General features: G+C 50.4%; 2 protein-coding genes across 8 annotated transcripts; both read right to left on the minus strand.

Annotated features, from left to right (window-relative positions):
• Positions 1-2,808: 2,808 nt before the first annotated feature.
• SLAMF9 (SLAM family member 9) lies at positions 2,809-16,483 on the minus strand. Of its 7 annotated transcripts, none has more exons than XM_064477891.1 (5): positions 16,288-16,481; positions 5,412-5,540; positions 4,638-4,979; positions 3,602-3,877; positions 2,809-3,184 (listed from the first exon to the last, which is right to left on the minus strand). In XM_064477891.1, exons 2-5 carry the CDS (start codon positions 5,455-5,457, stop codon positions 2,979-2,981), a joined length of 870 nt encoding a protein of 289 aa, XP_064333961.1. In that variant the 5' UTR covers positions 5,458-5,540; positions 16,288-16,481; the 3' UTR covers positions 2,809-2,978. The 7 variants fall into 7 exon arrangements, with proteins under 7 accessions (XP_064333961.1, XP_064333960.1, XP_064333963.1 ...); XM_064477890.1 differs by lacking the exon at positions 16,288-16,481 and adding an exon at positions 16,101-16,166; XM_064477893.1 differs by lacking the exon at positions 16,288-16,481 and adding an exon at positions 16,101-16,142 and having other exon boundaries at positions 5,412-5,494.
• Positions 16,484-17,033: 550 nt separating this feature from the next.
• Positions 17,034-18,713, minus strand: LOC116148220 (Fc receptor-like protein 6). The gene is given in 5 exon segments (XM_064478146.1): positions 17,034-17,095; positions 17,176-17,457; positions 17,496-17,500; positions 17,599-17,878; positions 18,407-18,713. Coding segments are annotated over 5 exon segments (936 nt in total).
• Between the last annotated feature and the right edge of the window lie 3,398 nt (positions 18,714-22,111).

Below are 22,111 nucleotides of genomic sequence, written 5' to 3' on the forward strand. Positions count from 1 at the left end.
TTTCTTCAGCCAGCTAAGGTTCTACCTCACCAAAGCATCAGCCAGCCTACATATTTTCAACTTGTTGACCAGAAGATCAGACAATGTTGTCAATTCCAGGGACTTTGCTGGCCACATGCTGTGAGCACTGGTCCTATCACCTGATCAGAAAAGAAATAAAATTCCTCATTTATTGTCCATTAGCGGTTGGTGTGCCTGTCTTCTGTCCCAGTGAGACTCTAACTCCATGAATGCATGAAGCCGGTCTTGTTCACCCTTGAATTCCCCTGCAGCCCATGGTCTATCAGAGGGGCCCGGCCTACCTCTCCAGACTCATTTCTCACTGACCCCTTTATCACACGGTGACAGTGTGTGGCCTTGTAATCCCTAGAATTCACTGTGCCTGATCATGTATCAGTGGCTTCCCACTTATCTTCTGTCTAACTAGAATGTCCTTTCTCTCCCTTCCCTGAACTCACCGCTAATCACAGGTCAAAATGCTGTTTACCTCTTTCCTCCAGGACACCATCCCTGACTCCTCCCACCACACCCTCACCTTCACCCATAGCCCTTGTCACAACACACCCATATCGTTACACACCCCACCAAGAGTTCCTCGAGGGCAGTGTCTTTTCCGCTTCTCCCGTGCTAGCCCAGTGCCTGACACTTATATTACCCTCCTCCCCACAGTTTGCTTTTCACCTAGTTCAAAAAAGCAAACTTTGCAAAAGGCGAAGTGCCACCAGGTGACTATTATCCTGGCTTCCTGCAGGGGAAGGAGCCTGGGTGTCTCTGAGTTTATATTCCACCTTCTTGAATGTCTCAGCCTTCCTCTTCCAGATGCTCTGGCCTGGTTGGGGACCTCAGCCTTTCTCTGTTCAGAAACTGAGTGTAAGAAGAAGGGATTTTGCCAAATTCCAGGGAAAGCCCTGGGCCAGCAGTACAGGGACCGCTCATTCCCTCATTTACTTCCTGTGCCAGACTCTGAAACACACGAGAGAAGACCTGGCCCCTTGTGTGCAAGATGGGCTCCAGGGGCCTTTCCCATTTAGCCTCCAGAAAGGAATTAAAGGAGTCGGAGGACTCGGGGGCAGCAGGCTGGGTCCTCGAACTGCAGGCCTTTTGGAGGTGGGACTGCTTAGGCCAAAGGGAGGCATAGGGAACCGGTCTCACGCTGGTCCAGTGACAGCATTCCGGGGGGACAAGGGACTCAGGCCCTCAGGGAGTAGAGTGGATCGGCTGCCAGTCTAAACAGCTCTTTGGGGACTGCTTTCCCATCCTCGCCACCTCCTTCCCAAGCCCCATGGGGCTCCATCTCCCACACAAAAACTTAGACAGGAAGCCCTGCTTACCTCTGGCCCTGCTTCCTTTCCAGTCCTGGAGACCCTGCCTCTTGGCTTCCACCCATGCCTTTTGATATTCTTGGAACCCTCCTCCTGGGGTGTCCTAGTGCCTGGCCCATGTGCCCTGTTTCTCCAAAAGCCATCCTCGGCCTTCATGGTTCCCCCATGGGTCCCACTGTCCCATCACAGCCTCAGTGTTCCTTTCCTTGGGAGACACTGTCGAGGGCAACATCCTTCTCCTCACTGAGAGGGAAAAGCGAGATGCAGAGAGATGTCCGGCATGGCTTCTGCCACACAGCCCTGTCCCTACCCCCAGACCCTTTTCTGACCACCCACCAACCAGGTTACCGGCCCCTTCCAACCCTGCGGGGGCTCGGGCACTCACTTGGCCCTGAGTCTGGAAGAGCACCCATCAGCTGCACCTTTGCCTGTTTCACCTTCAAAGCGTGCATTCCTGGTGCCTCAATGGGTGTCTGCTGAACAAAGGGTCCCTTGCCAGAGGTAGGTGGCCGAGCAGAGCCCAGATCTTCTGAGAGCCATGTCCTGCACCACCTCCTCCAGGTCACTCACTCCCTAGTCACGTCCTGTGGCTTGGGTGGCTTTCAGTTCCCTCCCCCACGCTCCCCCATCCCCTGTGCCAGCTTCCCACCATTAAGTAAGACCCACAAGATCTGATGTGGGGAGGAGAACCAAGACTTAAGCAGTGACATATCAAGCCTGGGTGAGGAGCTCAGACTGATCACTGGACTGGGGAAAGGCAAGAACAAAAACTTAAAGGCCTTTGCTGGGGGCAGCTGGGAGAGGCGTGTGTGTGTGTGTAAGAGGTGGGCATTAACCCAGGACAAGAGTCCAGAGAGAAGGTCTGAAACAGGGAAATCTATGGAGAAGGAACAGACGGGACAGTAAGATAACGTGCAAACAGAGGTCTTAGGGTCCTGACCTCTGCTACCGATCCGGCCGAGCTGCCATCTGTCTTGGGTAGAACCAGAGGCCTAGAGCAGCTGGCATCACGGAGATGAATGAAGGTCAGTGGGTTTGACTCAGACCCAGAATAGGGCTGCACAGGGCTGCTTCAAGTCTCCCTGGGCAGGACAGCCGCCAGACGGGGGTGGGGTGGGTGGGAGTAGTTAAGTGAACTCATGTGCCGGGTGGAGGGAGGCGTAGGAGAGCAGAAGAATCCCCTGGAAGGACACGCTGTGGTGTAGGGTCCTCAGTGCCTGCAACTTTCCCATTCAGCAGCCCCGGCTTCAGTTGAGTTAAAAGGAATCGCTCACGTTTCTAATTTAAAGTGTAGATGTTATGTGTGTTGGTGGGGAAGGGATAGGCGTGAATAATAACAGACCAACACTTCATTGCCTGTGGGTCTCTTAGACTCACTTTCCTCCCCAAACGCAGGGGCGAGAAGCTTGTGGGCTTGGAGGAGGGCACCTAGGATGGAAAGTTTTGCCTGAGTCACCCCGCAAAGGACCAAACAGCTCCTCCAGACTGGGATCACTGAATCTGACTTTATTGCCAGACAATCTTCCTTCAGGGGGCATGGCCATTCAGACACCCACCCCTGAGCCCCTCGGGAGGAGAAGAGCCCAGGGAAGAGAGGAAGGGCTCCCTGGGGGCTAGGAAGAAACAACGCTCAGGACAGGGGTCCCCAAGGGGCCATCAGGCCAGGCTGGGGCCAGGCTTGCCCTTCTTTCTCAGCCTCATTCTGTTCCTCCTGAGTTTCTTCATCCTCGGCATTTTGCATCTTGTCTGGACTCGGATGCGCCAGAGCCCCATGGCCAGAGCTACAAAAAGCAAGAGGAGGAGCAGTGCCTTGGCCAGGAGACAGAGGGGAGTGGAGGCCTTCTCTGAAGGGTAGCTGGGATCTGGGACAGAAGAAGGCAAAGAGAGAAGGGTTCACCAGAGGGAGGGCTGAGGTCGGGATTAGGTGGCAGACATTCACCCCAAATCCCATAGACGGGGTCTCAAGTTCACAGTCGATTGGTGTCCCTTGGCAAGTAGCTCAGGAAATGTATATTCTATTCACAGAAGCTTGGGAGCTGAGATCTGGGGAGCAGTCTCAGGCTGAGGGAGATACTAGAAGGGACCTTTGGAAGCAGGGGACCCTGGGAAGGAGCACCAGGGAGAGGGTGGCTGCTCTGCAATCCGAGGTCAAGTCTCCACGGAAGGGGTTAGGTTCTAGGCTCCATGTACTGTCTTGGGGGAGAAGGGAGGGAGGGAGGAGGTGGTCTTGAGGCCCTGCAGTCACTAAGGGCCTATCTCTGGGCCTGGGGCCCTGGTACCTGCACAGAAGGGCCCAGCAGGGATGGGACGGGAACTGACGGTGCTGACGGGGTTGCTCGCCCTGCAGGTGTAAGACAGAGTTTTGTCCCCAGGCCTCCAGGATGTGCTGAGGATGGAGCCTTCATGGGCTGTGTCAGTGCCGTCCTCCCAGGGTATCCAGCTGTAGGTCACGTCCAGGCCTGCCTTCTCTACAGAGCATGTCAAGGACATATTACAGGAACCTTCTTCCCCAGGGATCTCAAAGTTCACAGTCATGTGAGGCTGTGACAGCCGTCCTAGATGAAGGAGGAACACAAAGACCCTCTAAGTAAGCGGGGGTTGGGTCTGCTTTCCTAAGCTCCTCAACACAGGGCTTTGAATGCCCCTCACAGAGCTCCCCTTCACCTATATGGCCAACAAGCCAAACTAACGGAACCTGCCACCGTCAAAGCTGTGGCTCCACGTCCCCAGGGCAGCTGCGCAGGTGGACCGAGCTGAGTGGGTGTCTTCTACCTCCCTTTGATGCCTCACCTTCTCTCTCTAACTTGTGATCCAAACCCTGTCCTGCCTCTTTGATCCTAGAAAATATTATCACCCCTCCCAGGGGCGTTTATAGTTTAATCAGTGTCTCTGCAAGGTTCAAGGTAGAAAATCAGTCAACATCACAGGCACTAAGAAGAAATTTGGGTTCAAGTAAAGAGGAGACACTGATCAGTAGCCCTTACATCACAAGGAGGCTAAAAGCCTCAAGAATGGAAGTGGCACTCATGCCCAGGTTGCAAAACTCTCACTAGGAGAACAAGGCTCCCTAGACGAAGTCCCTGACCCCTCTCACTGCGCTGGGCATGCCCACAGAATAGCCTCCTGTCCCAGGGTCTCCGGGTCACTTTACCTATGGCTGCAGCTCAGATACTGGGGCCAGGCACACTGCAGACAGTCTGCCTTCCAGTCCCAGACCCTCAAGCCATGACTTCGAGTCCTGAGACCCCCTACTCCTTTTCACGGGAAGCTCAGGAGAGCCAGAAAAAGCAGCTTCATGGCTCCCAGTAAACTCACGGTAGACACGGAGATTGTAATGCTGCGTGGTGGAAATCTGGGAATTCCGCAGGTTAACTTGAGCCTGGTAAGGCCCCGAGTCCTCCCAGCTCAGGTTGCTGATGTGCAGGGAGTAGGTGGGCTCCGGGAAGCTCACTCGGCCCTGGTAGCGAGGGTTGGTCACCACGATAGTAGCTGGTTGTCCCTCTTTCCCCAGCACCACAGTGGCTAGTCTTATGTGGGAAGACCAGATGACGTCCTCAACCTCTTCATCCAGTGGTATTTCCAGGGGGAGGCTGACAGACTCCTGAAGGACAGCAACCATTTCTTCGGGATCCACACCATCTCCAGAGTCCCCTTCGGCTGAAGATAAAGAAAGAAAAGATGGAAACAGCCCAGCTGGTGACTCTGGGCAGCTGAGATTGGCAATGGGGCTATGATCGCAATCTCAATTGGGTAGTTTCTATGACCCACACTCAGTCCTGTCCTCCAGCTCCTCTAGCTTTTTGCTGCACCTGACTCTAGCACCTCCCAGGGGCTGGCTTCCATCTGTGCCCTCACCTTCCAAATTTTCTCTTCTCCATTTGCTCTCATGGGGCTGCTCCCCCTTCCTTAATCCCAGGTTTCCTCATCTCTTGGTCCTGCACTGAAGCCCCACCGTAGTCCTCCTTACTCCAGAAGAGCTGAAGCATTCAGTCCCGAAGGAAATGTCCTCCTAACCCCAAAGTCCCAGCAAGACAGAAGAACAGAGAGGGAGAGAGATACTCCTGTCCTGGAGCAGACAGTCTGTCTCACCTTCCTGGAACAGCAAGAGGAGGAGCAGCCACAGAAGGGCTCCCATGTCGGCAGCCCCGTGCCCCCGGAGGTGTGGCCTGAAGCTTGTGAAGAAGACGAGCTGTCAGGATGCTGCTAGAGACAGAGTGACTGATCAACAGCCCCAAAGAGAGGGAAATTATTCTCAACCCATTTAGCAGCCCTCTAACTTCCTCCATCTCACTAAGCCCCTCCCTGTCCGTGTTGGGAAGGGTTCTCTCTTTGAGCCTGATTGGCAAGAAGATTTACCCACTGACTCATGTTTCCTGTCCATCAAATTCAGCTGAAATCCCACTTCCTAAATGAAGCCTTACTAGACCCCCTACCCTGTGTATTCCCAGTGCCCCCAGACATACCACCTTCCCCAAACTCTTAGCACACCTTCTATCCAGCCCTGTCATTTGGCTCTCAAGATCCTCTGCCTCAGCTCCCCCTGGCAGTGCCTGCATTGCCATGATCATTTGATCACTTTGTTTCTTTCAGTTTAGCCAAACACTTTATTTAAGAAATTTAATCGATCACAGTAAGACATTCAGGCTATAAAAACATTATATACAGTGGTTTAAAAAATGATACTCATCCCTGAAAAGCAACTCATATATACAACACAGGCCTGATTCCCCTGAAGAGAGCGTTGCACACAGCACATGCAAATCTTTGTACAGAAAGATGAGGCATCTCAGAGACAGTTTCCCCCAACGCAGCAACCAGAGTTTGCAAAAATAGATTTTTTTTCCATATATATAAGTGATAAATGTTTCAACAACTATACAAAGTGCAACCATGACAAAAAAGCCCTCATTGGCTGTACAACATCTTTGTCTCCCCAGGCAGAACACATCTTTTGGGACATCTCTGTATGTTGGTGGTCTCCAGGCTAGACACATGTAACACCCAAATGGTATTTTTGGAATGGATGAATGAATGAACTCTTTGTATTTCAAGTTAGTTACATTCCCATTTGAGAGACCATTCAGGGGAAGAGAAATATTTGACCTTCTTGAAAAAAGCAGTTTGGACCAGAGAGTCGATTTAAGTTGTTAATATTATCAAAAGACTAAATCATTCTAGGACAATATGATATGGACCAAAGCTATAGGAAATCTGATGGTCAGAGTGGTCCAGGACAGAATGGGTGGTCTTGGGAGGCAATTTCCGTCCCTGGCATTCAAGTTAAGACTGGAAAATCTTGGATTGTTGGATGTTCCGTAACATCTCTGGCATCAGGTGGGTACTCAGGTGGGAGAATCTTTACTTTTCTTCCAGGACTCATTTCTGTGAGTCTTGCTGTGGTCAGGAAGCAAGAGCAATGCCCTCAAGACCAAGAGCACAATGGAGGCAAATGCATTTAGTTCTGCTCCTGTGTGAATATCCCACACTTTCATATGAGCAAATTCTGCACTTAATCAGGTATTTATTGAGCAGCTTCTACAGCCCAGACATCGTCCTAAGTGCTGGGGCATTAGCAGTGACTGCAAATTTTAGATTATGACTTCATGGAGATCGGAGGCCAACAACTGACCATGGCAAAGTTACTGCAAGTTTGATGAGTTACTAAAGGGGAAATCGGGGAGGCTGTTGACAAAGGGATTTAGGAAAGCTGAAGTCAGGAGGGTCGAGGAAAAACTTTCAAGGAGAAATGATATTTAAACTGAAAGGGATGAGTAGGTTCTGCTAAGTGAAGAAGAAAATGATTTGGATATTTCTTAATGTTCAGTGTATGAGTATCAAGCCTCAGGGGTTAGGATTTTTTGAAAAGGAAGATCAGGTTTCAGCCTGAGTAAGAAAACTTTTAATGTAATCTCATTAAAAAAATAAAATTAAAGCAAGGAGAGTATTCAGATTTAAAGGATGAGCATATGAGTTAGGATCTCTGAAGAGATGCTGGAGTTAGGAGTCAAAGAGGTCTAATGTATTTGAGGGAGGGAGTGTGATGTGGGGCGGTAATGCCTGTAAAAGATAAGAAGGGAAGAAAGCAGCATTGAGCAAGGAGAGCCGGGGACCATGATGCTGAGCAGATAACCTCTGCCAACTCAGCAGGGAGCTCTGGAGCGGAGCTCTGCACCCTCGCTGTGTGCAGTCACTGGCTGGGGCTACCCGGGAAGCGCGTGGGTCCTGCAGGGGCTGCAGCTGGAAGCTGTCAGCTAACTGCACCCCTTGCAGCTGAAGACAAGTTCTCTCTCCAAAGGAGATCCAGGGGCACCTTCATGGCTGCTGCAGTGAATATGCTGATCAGACAAAAGGTGACTATGTGCAGATTGATTAAACCTGTCTTCATAAACAGTACATTATGCTTATTGAGCAGCGGGAAGTAATTTCCATCACTCCCTCCTCCTGCCCCCACCCCATCCTCACTAAGCCCTCAGGGTCCAGTGTGGAGACAGCCCTTCTCAGCATGTGATTTTCAAGTGCTCTAGAAATCTGATTTTTCATTCTGGCTCATGGAGGGTGACTCCCCTGCAATTCCATTTCTGTCTCTTATTACCTCTTCGATCTTATTCGGTGTGGTGGTCTCCCCTTGTGCCAGCAAGAACTTTGGCCTTGGCTTCTGCTTTCAGTTCAGAAATAAAATGAGAACTTCTGTCCCATGTAATACACAAAATCCCAAACTTAAATAAAACAAGCAATCTCCCTCAGCCCTGGCTTGCATCTGTTTCAGGCTGGAAGATTTCAATAGGGCGGTGGGAAAGGTCCTGCTCTCTGCTCAGCTTCCCCCTCCCCACTGCTCCCCTCAACTTGCCTCCCCAGTTCATGTTCCCCCTCTCCAGGAAGGTGGGCAGAGAGGGTGGGTGGTGGAATTGTTCTTACCTGGCTGGGTGGCTCTGCTCTCTGCAGGTCTGGCAGATGGTTAACAGACTCTTTTGAGGAGCAGTTTTGTGGGTTTTTATGAGTTTCTACTGGTTCCCTCTCTCCTACTCTTGTCCCAGAGTGGATGCGTCTCTATTCTAGTGGTCCTTTGAAAGTCTTTCCTCAGCCCCTGCACATCTGGCCGTATGTCTCATCTCTACCCCTCGCTCCTCCAACTGTCCCCACTGTACAGCAAACAGGCTGTGTCTTTGGGGTGGTCCTCGGCTGTCTGCCAAAACCATTCCTTGCCCTGACAGATTCCAAGACGTAGTGCATAGCACCACGCTCCTGGTTGCCTCAAGGGAATCCGAGCTCAGTCCACAGTCAGTTTTAAGTCTCCAAGGTCTGACTTAGGCTCTGGTCCCCTTGGACACACACTTGGCAGGCATGTGTTTCAAAGCTCTTCACGTCCTCTCCCTGAAGTCCCTGCACTTGGCTCCTGGTCAGATACAACATAGTCCATCCATTGAGGATGAGGTGGGGACTAACAATAAAATAACAGTTCTTTCCAAAGAAATCGCTTTCCAGTCTCCCTCTCTTACCTCTCCATCCGTGGATGAGGGGGTTCAGAACAGTGACACAGGTTCTCCTTCATTCTGGTGGTAAATTCCACGGGGGAAGGAAGTCTCCCTCACACTGCCTTTGGTGTTCCAACTGCTGTCCAATGGACGCCTCAGGGGAACCAGGGCAGGGAGTTTTCCAGCTAACACTTAGGGTTCCCTTACTGCAGACTTTGACCCAGCTGGTTTCTGCAGTACCAGGGTAGGCAGTTTCACAATTGTGCCCTCCACCTTGACGTTCACATTTCTCCTTTTCTGCTTCAGGGCTTCCTCTGCAGCAGTGGAAGGGAACCAGCACCCCAGAAAGTGTGGCCAGGAAGCGTAGGGGTGTACAGACCCCAGAGGCAACCCCAGCCAACGGAGCGCCCAGTTGGTGGATAAGTGCCCCAGCCTCCCTGCCCTTCCATGGGGCAATTTTGAGACTTGTTCTCTGGGGATCTTCAGCGATTGAGCCCCAATTGCCCACACCAGTAAGCAGCCACAAACACACCTTTTGTGGGCTTTTCTCCCTTCCCCGTCTCATGTTCCTCATTCTTTAATGCTGGTTTCCTGGATCATCTTCCAGAAAGACTACCTCCACCCAAGTTCTTGTCAGAGGCCCTGCTTTGAGGAACCTAGATTCAGATACTGCTATATATGACAAAGTAGTTGCGTCAGTAACATTTAGGTGCCTTGTCTCTTCTGCCTGGGCCTCTAGGGCAAATAAGTTAATGACAAATAAGTTTCCCACCCCAGTTCTCCTGATGTAACAGTCTTAGGAAACAGGGGCCAAGGAAAAGCTGGTCCTGCTCTGATGAAAGAATGGGGAGAATAATAAAGGGTCAAACCTTTTTTTTTTTAATTGAAGTATTGTTTTCAATACTGTGTTAGTTTCTGGTGAACAGCATAGTGATTCAGTTATACATTTATTATATATTCCTTTATTATTATTATATTAATATATAATTATAATAATATTATATGTTATTATATATATTTTTTCATATTCTTTTTCACAATAGGTTATTAAAAGCTACCAAATATAGTTCACTGTGCTATACAGCAAGGCCTTGTTGTTTATCTATTTTATATACAGTAGTGTTTATCTGCAAATCCCAAAGTCCTAATTTATCCATCCCTACTCCTTTCCCCTTTGGTAACCATGTTTGTCTTCTATGTCTGTGATTCTGTTTCTGTTTTGTAATTAAGTTCATTTGTATCATTTTTTTAGATTCCACATATAAGTGATATCATATGATATTTTTCTTTCTCTGACTGACTTACTTCACTTCATATGATAATCTGTAGGTCCATCCATGTTGCTGCAAATGGCATTATTTCATTTTTATGGCTGAGTAATATTCCACTGTAGACATATACCACATTTTCTTTATCCATTCATTTGTCAATGGACATTTAGTTTGCTTCCATGTCTTGCCTATTGTAAAAAGTATTGCTATGAACACTGAGGAGCACGTATCTTTTTGAATTAGACTTTTATCCAGATATATGCCCAGGATAGGATTGCTGGACCATATGGTAACTATTTTTAGTTTTTAAAGGAATCTCCATACTGTTTTCCATAGTGGCTGTACCAAATTACATTCCCATCAAGAGTGTAGGAGGGTTCTAAAAGGTCAATCCTTTCGTCAAACTTTCTCTCGAGCTCCTCTTCAGGTCTGGAAAGACAGAGACCCACACAGCAGAGCCATTAGCTGATAAGTTCCAAATCAGTCACCTTCCTCCTACAGCAAAGCACGTTGAGACCTGCACGGGTCTTCTATTCCATCCAGGGGGCTGCCTGTGTGTTTGATCCATGGTTTACCTTTTTCTTTTTTAAATGTCAGGGTTAAAAGAGTGATTATTCTGTTGAACTATGATGGTGGCTAGAGAAAACTGAAATAGCTCGCAAACTGTTGAAGTGCACCCAAAGGAGCCATTGTGAAACAGAGGAGAAAGGAAGGACCAGCCTGGCAGGACCCCGGGGGTGGGATAGAGCAGAGCACATGGAGGATGCACTGACGGCGTCCTGACCAGGTGGGGCCGAGAGTAAGGTGGTGAAGAGCAGAGCTGGGGCTGCAAAGACACACTGGAGACAGCTCACCTTAGGGCCATAGCTCAAGAGCTTAGAAATCATACTCTCAAGAAGTTTACTTGGACAGGCAGGAGACATAAAGGATGGAGGTGAAGGGAAAACAGAGGGTAGAAGGAAAGTTTTATTCCTGTTGATTTTTTCTTTTAATGGGGGATATTTGAACATATTCAAATGCTGAGGCAAGAAGGAAGTAGGGAGGGGGAGCTACAGGAAAGAAAGGAGATCAGTGGAGCAAAGCCACCCCACCCCCTAGCCACCCCCACTAGAAGATGGGAGGGAGCTGAGATTCAGAGCCCAGGAAGAACTGGCCCTAGATGACAGACGAGATGGCCCTTCACTCTACTAAGGAAAGATGATCAGAGATGCAGGTAGATTTGCATGCAGCAGGAAGTTAAGGGGGGGACTTATCTAGTGGTTTTAATTTTCTCTGTAAAAGGGAGGCAAATTTATCTGCTGAAATGGAAGGTTTAAGTGTGTGTGTGAAAGGCAGATATTTCAAGAGCATGGACAGAGTTTGAAACAGATGAGGTGACACTGTTTTCAGGTTTCAGGGGACAGTCCCAGTCCAAGTCTGTCATCTTGGCCTAATTGTTAATAGTGCCCCCTTTCACTCTTAGAAAGTATCCTGGTTTGTAGGATAAGTTATGTGACTACCCAAGAACAGAAGCAAAATCTTATAAAAGGAATCATGGTGAGACAGCTAAGTTTTAAGAGTTCAAGGCCGCCCTTAGCTTTTCTGGTCAACAAACTGCCCCAAAGTTCTGAAGGAAGGGAGTGGGGTAGGCAGAGGAAATGAAAATGCATCTGGAACCAAACTGCTTGGTTTGGAACCTTCACCTGCAGCGTGCGACGCTCACGACACCTGCATTGTAGGATGGCTGTGAAAATGAAATGAGATGATGCCTGTAAAGCACTTAGCGCAGAGCCACACGCGGCAAGGGCTCAAGAAGTGTGAGTTGTGGTTGTTACTGAAGGTTGGTTAAGCATCAAGGTCATGGGCTTTGAGGGCGAGGGCATAGCTCAAGTGTTACAGCACATGCTTAGCATGCATGAGGTCCTGGGTTCAATCCCCAGTACCCACTTTATAAATAAGCAAATAAAGCTAATTATCTCCCCCACCTCCCCCCAAAAGCTCATGGGCTTTACAGTTATGTAGGCCTGGGGTCCCTTTGTACTTGGCCAGGGTCTGCAGCAGGAAGTCTCTAACATAAGCCACATGAGTAGGTTTGTATGAGAACGTTCACTGACAGCACCAATCAACCAGGACACAGCGGGCCAGGTTGCCAGCATTTCCAGCCCAGCTCGGTGTTTTCCATGCCACCTGCCTGTTCACCAGATCAGCCCATCGGCCCATCATATATGCAGAGGTGGAGCACGCTGGGCTGAGCCCCTCTAACACACACTGCCTGACAACGCGTACCTCGTCTCTCAGGCATCCGAATCCCAGAGTGGTTCCTACATACACACACCCTTCCCTCATCTTTCCTCTTAAGGATGATTTGTCTGCCCTCCTTTCCTAAAATCGACTCACTGCCAAGTCCTCTGCTTTCCCCCTGTGCTTACTGTCCTCAAAGTGCAGGTTTTGTACCGGAATGGTGAAGAGGGCTGGTTACAGTGCTCATTCCTTTGACCCCATTCCAGACCCAGGGAATCCGGATGGGGGTAGGGGACAGTGGCTGTGAATCCACCTGCTCATCCAAGCCCCCAGGGGATTTCCCTGTAGAGCTGCCCCATGCTGCCTGCTCTTCTGTTTTGCTGAAGCAGAGAGGAAGTTCCCCAGCCGGAGGTGCCTTTGTCTCCAATCACAAAAGGTTTCTTTCCCCCTCAGTAGAACTGTGAAACCACTGCCCTCTTGGGCTGGGCTTCCTAGAACAGGAGAGGCACTCTGGGGGCTTTGGGTCTGTCCTCCTGGGAGTCCCCCTGGAAGTTGGGGAGTGCTGCGTCCTGGACCACCAAGGAAAGCAGGTGTGGGCCAGAGCTTCCACCCAAGACATCTGCCTGTGTTCATTCCTTGACATGTTGGGGATGCTGGTGCAGAATTGATTTGAAAACAAAGTGCTGTTGTTAAAAGGAAAAAAAGTTTAGAATTTACTGATCTTGTCCAACCCCTTATTTTCCAAATCAAAACCACAAAAAACCAAAAATAAAAACCAGAGCTTCATGCGATGGAGGGACTTCTCCAAGGCCCAAACCCAGGTCTCCTGGTGTCTTGGGGGCAGGACTTCACTTGATTAAACTAACTTGGGAGGTAACAGAACTCTATCTGGTGATGTCCCAACACGGGAAACCCTCAGTAAATGTTGGTATTGTTGGTGTCATTATTAATTTGTATTTGTAGTCATTAGTTAATTTGTATTTGGGATCGGAGGTGCTCAAAAAGAGCCAGAGGAGAACAGAGGGAGTGGCCCGAGGGAAGCCAGCTGGCCGCTGACAGCTCGCACAGAATGATACTTTTCTCAGCAAAGTCATTGCTGATCAGGCTCCAGCTCACCACAGCACAGGCTCAGAAGCCCAGCTCATCAATGTCCCAGAATCCAGGAAGCTGCCTCATCTCATTGGAGCAGTCGTCCACTGATATACAAAATTAGCCATCCCTCCTACAAATATTTATGAAGTTACAACGAAGCTCCAGGCTCTGTTCCAGATGTGAGCCGCAGCCATGAGCAGGAAACATGGAATTTACACTCTAGTCAGGGCCAGAGTTTTGGGGAGATTAGCAACACACAACGAATAAATACACAACCTGGAGCAATGAAGTTCTGTGAGGAAAAACAGCAGGGTGAAGGGGTGCAGAGGGAGGGGGGCAGGAAGTCTACTTTGTCGAAGGCATTTGGATCAAATAGACCAGTTGCAGATCTGCTGCACGGACATTTCCTCCCTGTGCGTGGTCAGCCTGGGGGCTTGTCGACAGAAGGCTGCCGAGGAGTATGGTGTTAGGAGAAAGATGGTGAGCCGCGATGCAACAATCTGGTGACAAATGTACCGTCACTCGTGTAGTGTGGAACTCAGGTTAATTAATGGACCCTGGATGAAGGCTCTGCAGTAGCTCTGTGTTTCCATACGTCGAAAATTATCTCAAAATAAAAAGGTTTTTAAAATTTAAAAATAGAAATAAAATGTTTGATGACCGTCTCTTGCACCCATTTCTAGAATGTGCGCCTTCTGCCTGGCTGCCAGAATCCCCAGAATCCTGCAGTCTGGCTGACAGTCCTCAGGCAGAACTCAGGGGGCACCATCAGGGTTGACGTCTGTACCCTTCCTGAAATGAGTCCACACCACTCCAGCTCATTTTTTCAAAGAAGGTAAATATCTTCCTTTGATCATTTGTTTCTTTAGGATAATTTGCATATCTCATCTCCCATCCACTCATTATTGACTTAACACTTTGGCACTCAGAGGCAATCTCATTTTCTCCTTTTCCACAGCTACCCACCCCATGCGCACATTAAATACTTTTCCTGGTGAAGGCAGCAGCTCTTCCATTATCAGATATAAAATGCTCTCGACCAGAGGGACTCCCCTTTCTCTGTCAATTTCCCCCAAGAGCTTATCACTTATTACAGTTGCATGACACCCCACGGCATTCTGCCCTCTGGGTCAAATCCTTCTTCCTAGGGGAGCGAGGGGCTGTCTTGAGTCTTGACCTCAGAGCCCCGATAGTGGTACGAATTTTGGCCAGGGGATGATGTGACAGGATCTCTTAGATCTGAGAGGTTTCCCTGCTTTGAGGGGACAGCAGCCTGGTGGCAAAACACCGATGATGGAGACATTTTCTCCCAATCTGTGGAAATGGTTAAGGAGTGGGGAAGGTCTCGGGGATCCCCCCCAGTCTGCTGGGAGAGGAAATGGAGGCATAGAAGGGGAAGTGGAGAAGTAGGGGCAGCCACTACAGCTGCTCTGTGGGCAGGGGAAGGAGCAGCGCAGAGGAGAACTTTCTTAGGACTGACAGCTCCTGGCACTAGGGATCGCTGGTCTGGCTTACTGTGACTCGCTGCCTCGGGAGGGGGAGGAGGAGGGGACAAGGGGTATCGTCCTTAACTCTGCTTTTCAAAAGCGCATCTGATGAGATGTTGCCTAAAGGCTGTGCAGTCCAGCCCTTCCTTTAGAACAGTGGTTTGTGAACTTTAGAAAATGTCCACACAACCCTTTCCTCAAAGGAAATATTACAAGAAACCCATATATGCAACAGATAAAGGTGGACTATTCTGGTGGAAGCTGAGGGTGTAGCCCTTCTCAGGGTACACCCCAAGGCAACTCCTTGGAGCCCTAAGGGTTCTGTGGATTTCCTCCACTCAGGGGTTGCAGATGAGTGAAGAAATGAGGCAGCGGGAGCAGGTGGAATTCCAGAACTGCTACCTCATTTCAAACAGAATGGTTGGAATTTCACCTATTTACATATTGGGCTTACGAAAAGATACCCTGTGCAGGAAAAAAAAAATTTTAAAAATCCCCTACACAAAATCCTTTAAAACAGTGTTTATCACTCATTCTGGAGATTTACAAACACAAGCTGGGGGGAAGGGAGTCTGCCCCCACTGAGAACCACTAACCACAGTGAAGCGACATGACCAGAAGGCTGAAATCCAAGCCGCAACATACAAGGACCCACTGAAGTGCTTTGCTGCGAAGCCATAGCCTGTGCAGAAGTGTGTTGGAATAACTAGGGATGTTCAATGGGGCTATGGAAAACAGGGCTATCTGCTGCTAAAGATGTTATTTACTATCATCCCACAGTGTCTTCTTGAGAAAAAATGTCTCCCAGAGTGGGGAGCAGGAGGGCCGTTCCCCTGAGCGGTCTCGTGACCGCATAGCTGACCTCACTGCCCCCAAGGAGTGGCTGCCGTCAAGTAGAGAGACACATGCTCCGCCCCCTGGAGCCAGGATAGAACAGGAAAGCAAGCGACTGGGGTTCTGACCTCTTTCTTTGCTCCAGCTTATCTTCCTACCCTGCTCCCTTCCAATCCCATTTTTTTAACTGATGGGTGCCTTATCTTGCCAGTTGTATGTTTTTTTTTTGTAAAACATGTGCTAGAGTTTAGTCATGCATACAGGCAGAGAGAATACAGTCTGCACACCACCACCCTCACTTCTGACACTAATTGCAAATTCCAGGGGTTCCCCCAAACCACCCTCAGTTTCAATAATTTGCTAGAAGGATTCACAGAACACACTGAAAGGTTTTATACTCACCAAAAACCAGGCTAGGGAGGAAGTGCAGAGGCCCAGGAAAAGGACCAAATGTGTTGTCTCCCAGGGGACTCTGAGGACACAGTGTTACGCTCCTGGCATCAGCGTGTGACAGACACACAGAGAAGCTCGCCCAAGCCCTGATGCCGTCTTTACTGGGGCTTGATGACATGTGGTTCCTGTGACTGACCTTTAGTCTCGAGCCTTTCCAAAGTTGAGCTGACACGATAAGTTCCCAGTCCCTCTGGAGGGGAGAAATGAGACAGGGTGGCCCAAAGCCCTCATCGCAAATCACATGGTTAGATGGTCTGGTGGTCCCCATGCAGAGACACTCCTATCAGACATGACATTCCACGGGTCTAAAGATCACCTCCCAGCAGCCAAAGGCAAAAGCCAGACCTCTCCTTGGGAAAGTTAATTCTTCACCACACAATGTGCTAAATTTTTTTTTCAAGCAAGGTAAGAAGGAAAGAAGTAATGAACCAACCAACCAAACTGAATTAACCCAGACATGACCACAGACTCCCGACTACATCCCCTCTTTGATGATCAGGCCAAGGGGGACAAATCAAGGCGAGGGGCCCCAGCAGGGACACTAGGTGCCCACAGCCTGAACCCCTCTGTGGGCTGGTCGTGCTGCTTGTGGTACTTTGTTTTGGAGGAGGGGACACAGAGCGCTGCTAGGCCCTGAGTGAGGGGAGGAGAGACATCTGGCAGTGTCCCCAGGCAAAAGATCAGGGAAGGCAAGGAGATACTGATGAGATGGAGGGGGATTTGGAGTCATTCCCACTTCTCGCATTAATAGGGAAGGGATTTCAGGAGGAGTGGTCAAGATGGGCATGTGTGCGGTGGAAGGTGGGGGTCCCAGCAGCTTTGCAGAACTGTTTGGGAAGGATGCCGCGTCAAGGTCATAGTTGGCACCCAGGGTCCAGAGCCTCAGAGATTCCTCTCCCTCTGCACATCTCCCTCTTTCAAGCTCCCCATGCTCTGTGATGGGCCTGGCGGGAGGAACACAGAGGAGTGAGAGCTGACCCAGCTGGCTTGCTGGGCTCAGAGCCAGTTGCGGGACAAGACCTACCATCCACGGAGAGGGTCTCAGGCTTGCTTGTCTCTTCGGAGACTCTGTTCTCGGCTTTGCAGGTGTAGTTCCCAGCATCCTGCTTTGACTTCACCAGGAAGAGGAAGGAGGCGGCTCCTCCATGGAGGGCCGTGCGATTTCCCAGCATCTCCCCATTGAGGTAGAATGAGAACAGGATGGGAGGGAAGTCCCTCTGGGCCTCACAGAGGAGCTCTACCTCATCCCCCACAGCGAGGTCAGTGGGCCTGGGTCTCAGGGTGAGCAGAGGACTGGACACAGGAGCTGGGGCAGCACACAGTGGGGAGGGTCAGTTGGCCCACCCTTGCTCATCACTTAGGGACCCTTCCCCCAACACTCCCAGGGGACCCCACCATCCACTGCCCTTGCCCCTAGGAGTATCTCCCCCTCCCCTACTTATTCCACACCCGCATCTCCAGCCAGGGGCTCTGTTTCTGGACCCCACCACCCTCAGGGGCCGCCTCGCACCAGTAACACCCAGAGTCTCCCTCCTGGGCTGCTGGGATGCAGAGTTCTGGGTGGAGGCCCCTGTCCTGCAGAGTGTGGTCCTCCTTGTGGAAGGAGAGGAGGAGCCCTGAGGCTGACCTCTTGGGGTGTAGCTTCGTCTGGCATCTCAGGGTCATGGGGCTCCCCTCATGAGGCTCATGAGAGGAGATGGTGCTCAGCACAGGAGAGAGGAACAGCTCTGGGGAGAGGGCCCAGGGCTCAGGAGGGGAGTCCTGGACAGCGAGGCCCCAGGAGCCTGAGGCTGAGCTCTGGCACATCCCAGACCAGGGCCCTGTGCCCTGTGGGAAACGCTGGCACTGTCTCCCAGCACCGGGCCTCTCATCCCGCCACCAGCTCTGAAACGACCCCCACACCCCTGAGCCCCTCTGGGGTCCCAGAAGGCCAGAGCCAGAAGGGCCCCCGAGGTCACCTAGTCCCCAGAGGGGAAGCGTCAGGCCCAGGGCCTCAAGGAGGGTGGGCAGCAGGGAGCTTTCTGGGCTCTTCCCCACCCCCACCCCAGGGCATCTCCCCTCCTTCTCTGGCTCCAGACATGCCTCATGGTGGGAGCAGGGCGTGTGGCCGGCATCCTGGATGTCTCAGGGCCTGCAGAGTGGCCCAGCATCAGGGGCCACCAGAAATAGGGGGCTGCCCCGAGCACTGCTGACCTCTGGACACCAGACCCCTGAGCAGCAGCCTGCTCCCCCCAGCTCCCTAAGTGGTGACTCACCTTGGACTTGGACCATGACAGTCCCTGAGGTCCGTTTGTTCACATGTCGGCCGGAGGTCACCTGCCCAGCACAGCTGTACCGGCCACTGCTCTTCACTGTTGCTGTCCCCATGGACAGAAGCTGGTTGTCCTTAGAGAAACGGAGGAGTTTCCTGTCCCTGTGGAACTTCACCTGGGACAGGACTGCATTCCTCCTTCCCTGGCATTGCAGAGTCAGGACATCTTCAAACACGGGGTCTGGTCAGACTTGGAGGCTCAGCCAGGCTGTGAGGCAGAGGAACAGGGTCACCCTGGAGCTGCAGGTCATCAGTCCCTTTGCTCCCTCTGTCCCCAGCCTGAGGCCTCCTCCGGGATGGAGGCTCCTGGATGGCACCTTCGCAGTGGTCACTGACCCTGGTCCTTCACGCCAGACCAGGGCAGGACCCCTGCTTTCCCCTACCCCTTTCCTTTCCTCTTCCTCTTCCCTGCTTCTTCTCCACTACCTTTCCCCCTTTCTTGTCTCTTTTCCTCTCTCCCTGACCCTGCTATATATTGCCTTTTCCTCTTCCCTTGATATATTTAGTCCCAGCTGAATCTTTCCAACTGCTTAGCTGTCTTATTCTTCCTGCAGAGATTCTCATTTTTCACATCTCACATCCTTCTGTGGTCCAGGCTGACCCGATAGCCCCTACTTCCAGTGATAGCTCCAGGCCCAGACCTTGCCAGATTCCAGAGGTGTGGACACATAACATACAGTGGTTCTCTTCTGCCTCCCTCCTAGAGGCTCTTCCAGGCCCGGACTCCATCAATGCCCCGTGCCCAGGAGGGTATGAGTGATGCTAAGGAGGTAGAATCTTAAAGCTATATATATATCAGCAAAAGAGTGAAAACCACTAATATGTTTATTAATAAGGGACTGGTTAAATAATTATGGTCCAACCATATAATGAAACATAATGTAGCCATAAGAAAGAGGTAGGTCCATAGATACCAAGTGGAATGAGTTCCAAGATAAAGTGTTAGTGAGAGAAAATTAAGAGCAATATGTGGATCCACATGGACAGTGAAACTCCACTTGTATATGGAGAGATTTACACACACCATTGTCACACATATATATGTTTGCATAGGCACAGCAATTTTTAAAATACACCAGGTAGACTGAGTGAGTTGTGGGTTAAATCTGGGGAAAAAACAGTTTTCACAATGTACTTCTTCATTCTTTAAAAATGTTTTTCTATTTTTTTTATCACATTCTCATATCGTTTTTAGTAAAAAAGTAAAATAAAATAAGATTCTAACCTTCTTTATTTCCCCATACACCTTTCCATAAACTTCTTCTACCTGGGTAGAAGGTACCTGGGTAGGGATCCACCTCCTGCAGCTAAAGATCCTAAGGAACTGAGTTTCTCGGTGCGCAAGGAGGATGCTCAGGAGGAAGCGAGGAGCGGACTCGGGAGTCGAGAATCCAGGCGATCGCAGCCTAGGCAGAGTAGGATGGGGAGATGACAAGACTGACAACTGATGTTAGGGGTGCAGTTTTGTTGGCGGCAGGAGAAGAGAGACACAAATCATGGCTGGACCTGTGTCTTTGGAGCCATAGTTCAAGTAGTGTTGGAAGACACGTGCGGCGGCAGATGCAGTCTTCACTCAGGGACGAAGCAGAAGGGTTTTCTGCTGAAGGTTGGTTGTGGCATTGCTCTCCCTCCCACTCTTTCTCTCTCCAGCTACGGGAGAGATGCACTGCATCCTGCTTGAGGAGCTCCCGGTAGAGCCTGCGGCTCTCACAACATCCTACAGCTACTGCTGGCAGGGCTAGGACTTCAGCTGGTGGAGAGACCTGGTGTGAAAGGGAGAAAACGGCTGAAAAAGAAAACAGAATGTGCTCAGGCCCGGATGTTCGGCACTGGGTGCTGGGGCGGAGGGGGAGGTCCAGAGCCACCCAAGGGAGGGACGAGAGCCTGGGATCCCTGGTGCCTTCGGACCTGGCCTCTGGCTCGGCACTGACAGGAACAAAAGCTCTAGCTCAGCACTGGAGAGTCAGCTTCACTGACTGATCCAGAGTCAGGGGCTGGAGCCACCTCAGCCAGACAGCTGTCCTCTCAGCCAGACATTTCCGGGCTGGGTGGTCAGATGGGGACGTGAACACACACACACACACACAGAACCAGCAGGGACGAGAACCTAAGGATGCACCTGTCAACTGAAACAAAATCACGCAATGTAAGAGTTGTGAGTTAAGCTTTATTTGGGGGCAAAATAATGACTATATCCCGAGAGATGGCATTTTAAATAGCTCTGAGGAACTACTCCAAACAGGTAGTGGGGAACTCAGAATTATATACGATTTCAGTGAAGGGAGTACGTGCAGTTAAGCACACATTTAGGCAGAGGCTTGCTGCTAGTCACAAGGAGCAGATGTCACCATTAACAATTTTAGTGCTTTTCTAGATATGAGGAGATGCAAAAATCATGGCTCATAAAATCTTCTCCTGAAAATAACTATCTGAAGGCCTGTTCTGCAAGTCTTCCCCAGAGCACAGAAAGTTTTCGCTAGATCCTCATTCCTGACCTCCACCCTGAACTCCTTTCAGGGAGTGATGGAAGTCAGCGGCTGCAGCGGCTCGTGATTTAATCCAAGCAGAGGAAGATGGCAAGCACCAATGTGATTCAATCCTTGTAGAGGCAGGTGGCAAGTGCCAGTTTTGAGTTGGCACACCAACCTTCCCATCACAGGGATCCGCACTGGAGAAAATTGACGGGAGTTAGATTAGATAATAAGGACTTCCTGACAGAGGAATTAAACATGGGAATGGTGGGGACAGGTTGAGTAAGCCCCTTCCTCCTTCCTACACAGATCTGGAATGTGCCAGCCCCACTGTTTCCCTACCCCCATATGGTAGTAGTTCCTGTTAAGCTTCTTGGGAACATTCCTGCACAGCATCTGGCCATCCTGGTTTTAAGGTCTTCACGGAGCCAGCCCATGGCTTACCTCTCCCCACTCTCTGTCTTCCCTGCTTCAGGGGGAAGGAGGAGAGGAAGTCAGATGGGACTTCAGCAGCAACTGTCTCATCGTCTAAGGAGTAGCAGGCAGGACAAGGCTTGGGGTGGAGGTGGGGACTCTAGGAAGGAGAACTTGACTTTGGTGTCAATTATGGGAGCAGGCACGGATCTTCATACAGGTCACCAGATCTGATGAGGCGGATCTCAGCAGGTGGAAAGGACTCCTCATCTCTTAGGAGCCTGGCTCCACCTTAGCGGAGGTAAACGGACAGTTGTAACCTGGGCAACAAGCTAGGTAGCATTCAGAGAGAGATCAGCAACTCAAAAGGGAGGCAGCTAAATATGTTTAAACTGTATCTTATAAGACGGAATCCTGGTACTTTTTAAAGTTTCCCTTTTGTTTACTCTAGTCTTTAGTAAACAGTTATCTAAAGGTTTCGGCCCATCACAGCCATGTGCTGAAGAAGCAGCAGAGCTCCCCAAAGCCCAGCCTGGCGGTGGAAACCAAGGAGAGCCCCCCAGAAGTGAACTTCAAAGCAGAGAGAACCTCAGGTCTGTGGCCCAGCTGGCCGGCCCCTCAAGACACCCTTGTTCCAGGCTCAGCTTCGGTGGTTCTGAGTTTTGTTATTATCACAGAAAGCAGTGTTTCCTTGTAAAAATGTAGACTGAGCAATAACTAAATTCTCTCCCCTTGCAGGAAGGGGGCCTTCTCCCACTCTGAAC

The sequence above is a fragment of the Camelus dromedarius genome, chromosome 23 (genome assembly GCF_036321535.1).
Source record: "Camelus dromedarius isolate mCamDro1 chromosome 23, mCamDro1.pat, whole genome shotgun sequence".
In the NCBI taxonomy this organism is placed as follows: domain Eukaryota; kingdom Metazoa; phylum Chordata; class Mammalia; order Artiodactyla; family Camelidae; genus Camelus; species Camelus dromedarius.

What these genes read in the sequence shown, in the direction of transcription:
- SLAMF9 (XM_010977059.3), bottom strand. Translation starts at nt 16,419, where the DNA reads ATGGGGACCACCAGACCATCTAACCATGTGATTTGCGATGAGGGCTTT. An exon ending in CCTCCCTAGCCTGGTTTTTG is followed by an intron (nt 4,980 to 16,100) that starts GTGAGTATAAAA and finishes CTTTATCTTCAG; the next exon opens with CCGAAGGGGACTCTGGAGAT. An exon ending in TGCTGGGCCCTTCTGTGCAG is followed by an intron (nt 3,185 to 3,601) that starts GTACCAGGGCCC and finishes CTTCTGTCCCAG; the next exon opens with ATCCCAGCTACCCTTCAGAG.